Source organism: Oculina patagonica, chromosome 14, assembly GCF_052425735.1.
Source record: "Oculina patagonica isolate OP01 chromosome 14, crgOcupat, whole genome shotgun sequence".
NCBI classification, from domain to species: Eukaryota; Metazoa; Cnidaria; class Anthozoa; order Scleractinia; family Oculinidae; genus Oculina; species Oculina patagonica.
The window spans coordinates 13,616,628-13,625,553 of NC_135771.1; the positions used below are offsets into that span (position 1 = coordinate 13,616,628).

The window sequence follows — 8,926 nt, forward strand, 5'->3', positions numbered from 1 at the left end:
GAACGGTGTTACTCTCTCTTAGTGATTACGTAAAGGCTAAAGAACATTTTGAGACTGCATTGGCAATCCGAAAAGAACTTGCTGACAAAAAAGGAGAAGCATCGTGCTACGGAAATCTTGGAACTGTGTATCAATCTACTGGAGAATACGAGAAGGCTAAACAATATCTTACCGAAGCACTTGCTATCCAAGAGGAAACTGATGATAGAAAAGAAAAAGCAACTTCTTACGGACTCCTTGGAACCATATATCAATCCCTTGGTGCATATGAAAAGGCTAGAGAACATCACGAGCAAGCGCTGACGATCACAAAGGAAATTGGGGAGAAAAAAGGAGAAGCCTCATGCTACGGAAACCTTGGAGCTTTGTTTCAATCGCTTGGAGAATATGTTGAGGCCCGACAATACCACGAGAAATCACTTGCACTCAGAAAGGAAACTGGTGACCGAAATGGAGAAGCAATTCAACTTGGAAACTTAGGAACACTTTTTCTTTCTCTTGGAAAGTATTCAAGGGCTAATGAACATCTTCAGAAAGCACTTGCAATCCAACATGAAACTGGAGATAGAAGAGGAGAAGCCATCTCTTACGGAAATCTTGGAAGTGTTTTTCAAACTCTTGGTGACTATGGCAAGGCTAAAGAATATTATGGGAAATCGTTAGCTATAAGGAAAGATATTTGTGACCGTGAAGGAGAAGCAGCAGACTACGCAAACCTTGGAACTGTGTTTAAATCCCTTGGTAATTATGCAAAGGCGGAAGAATATCAGAAGAAGGGCCTTGCAATCAGTAAAACGATTGGTGACATTGAAAAACAGTTCCTTTTTCTTAGCAACTTTGCAGAGATTAAGCTTTCAGAAGGAAATGCTCAGGAAGCTTTGCGTTTTCTTCTTTCTTGTATTAAGAAATGTGAAATATTACGACGTTCTCTCCAGGACAATGATCAATTTAAGATATCTTTTTCAGACGGCCATGTTTTTCCATACTGGGAACTTAGCTCATTGTTTTGCGCTGCCAGAAAACCTTATGAGGCACTTGTTATTTCAGAGCAAGGGCGAGCCAGAGCTCTGGCAGATTTATTGTCAGCTCTGTATTCGGTAGGAAATCAGCTCTTGGGTAATCCTCAATCATAGGTTGGTATTGAAAGGATCATGGACAAGGAATGTAATTGCACTTGCCTATTTATCTCTTACTCTTCTCATAACATATTTTTGTGGATTCTTAAAGCCAGCAGAGTCATTCATTTTCGAAATGTAGAGGTGTGTGAAACTATTGTTCAGAAAGGATTGGCTGAAAGTTTGGACAATATTTTTTCTAACCAAAGCTTCAGAAATTTTGGCAATTTACCAGATGAACATTGCGAAGACCGATCTTTGAACGCTATTCGACAGAAAACTGAGCCATTGGAGAACGTAACGGATAATAAAGGGAACCAAGATGCCGAACTGGATCTTTCTCTTCGTCACAAACTAATTTTCGCTCCTGTGGCTAACTTAATGGAGGACCCTGAAATCATCATTGTTCCTGAGCGTTCTTTGTACAACATTCCATTTGCCGCGTTACCTGATGAAAGTGGAAAGTATTTATCTGAGACCTACAGGATCCGCATCGTTCCTTCTTTAACAATTCTCAAGCTCATTCAGGACAGTCCTGCAGACTATCACAGTCAGACTGGTGCTCTAATTGTGGGGAATCCTGATGTTGGGCGGATGCCGTAAGTTCTTTTCGCGACTGCCTTGTGCTGAAAATGAAGCAAAGATGATAGGAGGAATGCTGGGTGTTATACCGTTGCTGGGAAAGGAAGCAACTAAGGCAGCAGTTCTTCAAGTGATAAACTCAGTAAGTCTGATACATTTCGCTGCACATGGTGACAGCGAAAGAGGAGAAATTGCCCTTGCTCCAGCTCCTCATCCTCCTAACAGGATACCACGAGAAGACGACTACTTATTGACAATGTCTGACATTTCAAAAGTTCAACTGCGAGCTAAACTGGTTGTACTTAGCTGTTGTCACAGTGGACGTGAACATATCAGAACTGAAGGAGTTGTTGGAATCGCTCGAGCATTCTTAGGATCTGGTGCACGCTCAGTATTGGTGGCACTGTGGGCCCTAGAAGACAGTGCAATAGAGCAGTTCATGAATCATTTCTACGAGCACCTTGTTCGTGGGGAAAGTGCCAGTGAATCTCTTCACGAGGCCACGAAGTGGATGCGATGTAACGGCTTTTCTGATGTAAGGCAGTGGGCACCTTTCATGCTGATTGGTGATAACGTGACCTTTAAGTAAGTTTCACTATTAAGGCAAAAATTATCTTTCCTATAAAGTAACAACCGCTTTAGGGCGGTTAATTTTTAAATGGCGTAGATATCCCAAGCTGAACCATTTAGGAATATAAATGCAAACGAGCAACTTTTCGATAACATTTTACTGACTTAAATACTTATACCATGTGTCCTTGTTGGATATGAGACGATTATTAACCACTCGCGGTATAAGCGCTCGTTGGTTAAAAATCACCTCGTACCCAACGCGCGGTTATTGAATTATTGTTAAATAGTTGTGAAACATTGTCTTTTAACTGCGTATATTGAAATATGATATATTTAACCACTTTACTATGGCGAAAACAATTAAGATGTTAGAAGGGTAATCTTCGAGTTTCTAGTGGCAAAGGATTAATTTTAGCTTTTAAACTAATGATAACAACTTGGCCTTGGAGATTAAGTTAAGGTATCAGTGTACCCCAAAATTGACCATTTTTAAGAAAAATATATTTTGGTATTTTCAGGTAGATCTCATTAAGACCTTTCATTCAAAAAAAAGAGCATGGAAAAAGATTGACTCTACACAAAGTTATGAACGAAAAACTTTTCTTGCCATTAATTATTTGATAGTTTTAGCTGTCAACAGGTTGTCTAAAGAAGCGCGGCGATCTACCGTTGCGTGATTTTATATTACAGTTCTTGGTTTTCGACGAGATGCTTTGGGTGTTTTTCCCTGACAAAATGCATAGTTTTTCAGACGTGAAAGAAGAAACATTTTCCCATTCCTTTCTCGTGTTCAAAGAATGCTGCAACAACGGAAAAAGACAAAAGATTTGGCTGCTTCACTAGTCAGACTAGTAGATAGCGACATCGAATTATTTTTCGCCGCTTGAAGCGGTAACGCCACGACCCGGCATCACGACCAGTTCCTCGGCTTACTTGCGACTCCACGTTTTTGTTGTTTTAGATTTCACATTTCTAAAACTGTTGCACTAAGACGAAAATTGTTATAAAGCGAGCGATAGAAATAAAATTATGCAACAGACTGTTTCCGACCAGAAGCAACATTTGACACCGCTTTGAACAAGTTCTATTGTTAAAGTAAAATGAACCTTCATTCTATCGCTCAACGCGTGATCATTTTCACACGTCTTGTGTAATTAATCTCATTAAAGCGGAAGCACGCCCCAAAATACATTTTCTTTCGTATCTCGTAAACAAAGTTTCGAAGAGAGAGGCGCACATTTTAAGTTCGTTTTCAATGGGGTTTCGACAATTTTCGCTGAAATGTGACAAGAATGTTGCCCGATAATTGAGCAACAAAACTGTGTCGGCGAATTTTAACTTTTTTCTTCTTTCAAAAGTTATGGCTGTTTAAACGCAGACAATAGTTGTTCCTTACACTTTTAAAGTTTATCTGCGTGTCAAAAACAAACCAGACAAGTAATCAATATTCCCCGACACAGTTTCTTAGAGAAATGTGTGAAGAACACATAGCGATGCTAATCGTTTTTTCCCACTCAAATTTGTCCGGAAACGAACCCGATTTATGAGCCTCGGTACTTTTGGAAATAACACGTTCTCTTTGGATAACATTATTATTTTCACTTAAAATAAATATATCTCCGTAATCTACAATTCCTAAGCTTTCAGAAAATATATACTTTGTTGGGGTTTGCGTTAATTACCAGACGGTAAGGCAGCTCCAACGCATGATGGTCATTTGGGGTACACTGATACCTTAAGCAACTGATCGGGGAGACCAGTTCGTAGTAACACGTTTGTTTGTATTTTGGCTTATTTGTGTGCATTTTTGCTTGTTTCTTTTCTCTTTTAGGTGTTTTAATAGCAAGACAACTTATCAGTGCACCTTTAAGTGAGAAGTAAAGTATGCAGTTAGCTGAGAAACTTTGTAAATTGTCTGTGTCCAGGAATTTCAGTTATAACATGTGTTGAGTTGTGAACACAAGACAGTATGTGTAGTCAGCAGGAGGGTGCGTGCGATGCGTCGATATGGACTAGTGCGCACGACAGAGAAGTTTGCTACGATTTTTCATATTTTCCAATTTATGGCCTAATCTAGCAATAAACGTGTTTTAGTTTTATTTGCTGTATACATACTAAGAGTCCTGCTTATCCTGACAACAAAAGTGTGTCGCTACATTTTGAAATGCACGTGGAAAGGCGACGGTCGAGAACATCCTCCCATGTTAGCCGGAAGAGGAAGCGCAAAGCGTTTATAACTTTAAAGTTCGGAGCAGATTTAGATTATGCTCGTTCCCGATGCAAAATCTCAAAATCTAGCCTCCAGCGCACATGGAGCTAAGTACTACTATCGTCTGCTCGAAGTAGCGTAAGAGTTTCTTCCGCAGAGTTCGTTTTAGTCAAATAGACGATCCGTTTCCGCTGATCACCAGTAACGGGTTTTTAGACGTTCTTACTGCATAATTTATATAATTTTTTCATTTTTCATTCACGTATCCTTTCGACTGTACTGTGTCGCTAATTAAAGAACCGGCGTCGAGGGGCAGTGAGACATAGAAACCACCCCGGCCGTGCCGCCAACCCCGAAAGAACGCCCACAGAGAATGAAGTGATCCTAAAATCACACTCCAGCACACGGATAAATTTTCCTTTTACGGCCGTTATCGTGAAGGCCCACCCCCCACCAGACGAAGGGCCCCACAACACGCGCGAAGGCAAAACAGACAAAAAACAAAGTTGAACCCGCGCCATTTATCGAGCGGTTGTAGCGGGCACGCAGCGCACGCAAAATGCCCTCCTGCTTGTGTAGTCTACGTTTAACGACTAATTTCTTTCGCCTTTTGTCTTCACCTAAAAAGCCTCGTGTAGAAATTAGGTGCAACATTATATGTAAATTTTTTTCGGCTTGATTGTCTAGTCAAATATTTACTTTTAAATTCAATTATTCCGTCACCTTCTCATTTCCGACATGCTTTGTCTTGTCATGTTTCTTACCGCAGTGTATATTTATATTTATAGCATATTTCTTCTAGCACAATAACGACTTCTAACGCCAGCTTTGTTACTTACGCAAGTAATCATGGCGGACAATTGTTAAATGGAATTTTCGTTTATTCGAACGACATAAGCCCAAATCCAGATGTTCAAAACACCATTGAGTCTTGCTGTTAAATTTGTAAATACTGCATTTGATTTAACATAAAAAAAACATATAAGCCCCCAAGCATTAACAAGAAATGTTTAGTTGCTGCTATGAGTGAGCAAGACGCCTTCTCTTGTCCTCGAACATACGAGTACAGGACTTTCTCTGTTATGGCGCTTAAACTTTGGAGCGAACTTCCAATGAATATTAGATCAATCAATGAAGCGGCTTTTGTCAATATCCAAACGAAAATTTACTTCTCATTGTGGGGTAAAGATTGCGTGACGAGACAAAAAGGTAACTCTGTCGTGCGTAGCCTTTATCGGGAACCCTGCATTAAGCCGAGTAGAAATCTTTCTAACTTGAAAGGAAACAACTATTTCGATTAAAGGCAAACGACAAAGTTTACTATTTTTAACCAAGCCACTGTATATGAGTCGCAAAGCGCCCAGCCGTCGCGACTGACAAATACAGCATTTCCTCCGCGAAGATAAAAAAAATGCTTGAACTGAACTACAAAGAAACTATTAGTTAAAAGTCTTTAAAAGACGGTTGAATTCTTCCATGATATGTTCGAACAACAATGCACAGAACCTTCTACTCATACTTCAAGCAAAATAGTCGGTATCTCGAAGAGATCTTTGATTATACTACTTAACAGTGTCCCGTTTTTGTCTTGTGACGTCATGACGTAGTCATGACGACACAAGATAATACTACAGGGGACAAGATGCATTCCATGCGTATTTGCTTTCTGAGGCCGCGGAATTTTCCCGCCATGTCAATATTTTTCCCGCCATGTCAAAATTTTCTTTTTTTAGTAAATGCCGAAAAATGCGATCATCAGATTTAAACAAAACAGATGTAGACTTCTCAACCTCAAAGCACTGGAAATCTGGAGATTGAGGTAAAAAAATCTGGAGATTTCAGTAAAAACCGGGAGACTGATCAACTGACGGACAAAAATAACTAAAAGAGTCCTAATCAAATGACTCAAATAATCAAATGGCGCTGATCAAATGACTTGTTACTCTGTCAGTTTTTTCGTGAGATTTCTGTTTCTCGTCGTGAGACTGAAGTGAAAACCGTGAGTCTCAGGACAAAATCGTGAGACTTGAGAGGTCTGCAGATGCTGTTTACACTGACAGTTGCGTTTATTTTTAAGCTTTTTGTTTGTTTTTCTTAGTGATAAAAGCAATCACACGAGATTCCCACCATTCTAGTCATATTAGTCAATCAGATAATAGCTACCGTTTCGTGAGAACAATGTGTTTTATGATTTTGGTACAGCAATAGGGGAAAAGCATGTCTTAAACAGGATTGCGCCTTACAGAACTGTAGGTATGTCGACCGACAATATGTCAGACAAACCTTTTTTTGCCGTTTCCATTTTTGATTAGATCCGATTTCAAAGATGTAATAGACCGTAGTAGTCGAACCACATGTGTGCCTTTACTTCAGTTGACTAGCTAGCTTAGGCAAGTTAGAATTTGTGCTGATTAAACTAGTTCAAAACAACTGATCCCGTGGACATTATTTTCCTTGTGTGTCTTCAATTTGAGTATTACTCGAAGACAAACGCGAAAGGTCAACCATGAAACTTTGCTTGGTAGTGTGCGTGAGTTTATTGAAACGTGAGGCTGAAAACGTTCTTATCAGTCACAGACACAAAACAACAAAGGAGAATCTGTGACTTTGTTGACCTTTTTAAGATATTTAAGAATTATCTGTGACAGATAAATGCTTATGAATCTGTGTGTGTCTGTATTCTTTTTGTGCTGTTATCGGAGTCCTAGAACTGTTCAACGGCTACATGCTGGAGTGTACTTTGAATTTAAGTCAAGCCTACTTTTGGCTGCTTGGACAAAACGCTTTTGATAAGGTGTCGGAAACAAGTCGCGTGACAATAATAAGTACAAACATTATCCGCCTGACAGAAATAGCAACGATCAATTAGTATGAATCAAAATGGACACTTAATTACCGTGATTGTGATCGGATTAAGGCATCGATTTCAAAACTTTAAGCATGTAATCTTATACAATAATTAAAGATAGAAACTTCACGGACAGTTACTCAGAGTTTCACGCACGAAGCGATCATCAGACTGTGTCGTTATGCGGTGAAATACAATTTAAACTACGTTCATGGAGGACGGTTGGAACGATCCTGTCTCTGATTGGCCGTGTAGTACTTGTTTTCGTGCCTGCACTTGGTAACAAGCTCAGATCTTTTGTTCAAGAAGGTGGATCTGTCAGCTGATAGTATGCAGAGCTTCTCCGTCAGACACAAATTGCAGCGTGACGGGTTTCCGCTGTAAGCGCTTGCTCTCGTGACAATGGACCACTTGATCGAAAATTCGGTGTTGTTGTCTTTCAGGTCCCAAATCTTTCGCGTGAGAACCTTTTGTAGTTGGAATAAACCTTTGTTTTTATCTTTAACTGTGAAATCGTGAAGTTCAGCGCAAGCATTCACGACAAAGGTTTCTGAATTGACAAGTGAATCAAGAGTTTCGTATATCGTGTTGTGAATGTCACAACTTTTATCGAGCGACAAAAGTAGCTTTAGTTTTAGTTTAAATTTTAGGGGTGAGGAGTCTAAATGTTTCTTTATGTTAGATGCACGCCTTTTTAATTTTCGATATCTTTACAAGCAATAAATAGACGTGAAAAGCGGTCTATTTTCAAATAAATTAAACTCTGAAAAGAGTCACAAGACAATAAGCCCAGAGGGCTTTTGATTATACTAGACGGCTTTAACGTCTGAGACGTTAAAGCTGTCCGTTAAGAGCGTCCTTTAGACGCTCTTACGAAAAGACGTTAAAGCCATTCGACGTTAAAGGCGTCTGTCTTATTTACCGTTTTTATACTAGACGTTACAGTCGTCTCAGACGGCTTTAACGTTTCTTGCACAATAACGGCCATTGTTCTGACTCTCGATAAGCGGACACCATGAACTCCTAATAACATTATTGCGGGAAATCGCTCATATTTTGGCAAACACACTTCAGAAGTCTTCTGGAATATTTATTTAAGCTATACAACAGACTTTGCTTTTTCATTTCGGCTACTGCCATTCTCCATACCCAACGACTACTCTGACTACTGAGTGGTTTCACCATTGTTGATAAGCTCGTCACAGTCTTTATTACTAAACCTATATATATGTTATGGCATTTTTTCCTCACGCCCCGCTATTACGCGTATACGGACTCTCGCTATAACGGGCACTAACCGACGTCCCTAGTGTGTCCGCTATAACGAGAGTCAACTGAATAAACAAGATTTGTATTCGAATCATTTGATTATTTTGTAAATTTATCATGGGTTCGATTCCCGTCGGGGACTCAGATTTTTTCTTTGAGTCCCACGCTCGAGTCATGTTGAATAATTTTCTTCACTATTTATCACCGAGCTTGAAATTTACCATCTTTATTATTTACTACACATTTGATGATTTCGACATTGCTGATCCTAGCAGTATGCAGGACGCGTGTCATATATCAACCTAGTAAATGGCCCAGCTCACAACGAGT

General features: G+C 39.6%; 1 protein-coding gene across 1 annotated transcript; it reads left to right on the top strand.

The window, feature by feature from the left end:
• Positions 1-1,713: 1,713 nt before the first annotated feature.
• Positions 1,714-4,197, top strand: LOC144637447 (tetratricopeptide repeat protein 28-like). The gene is made up of 2 exons (XM_078496506.1): positions 1,714-2,282; positions 4,102-4,197. The coding sequence occupies exons 1-2, from the start codon at positions 1,759-1,761 to the stop codon at positions 4,142-4,144; spliced, it is 567 nt and encodes a 188-aa protein (XP_078352632.1). The 5' UTR covers positions 1,714-1,758; the 3' UTR covers positions 4,145-4,197.
• Positions 4,198-8,926: the final 4,729 nt, after the last annotated feature.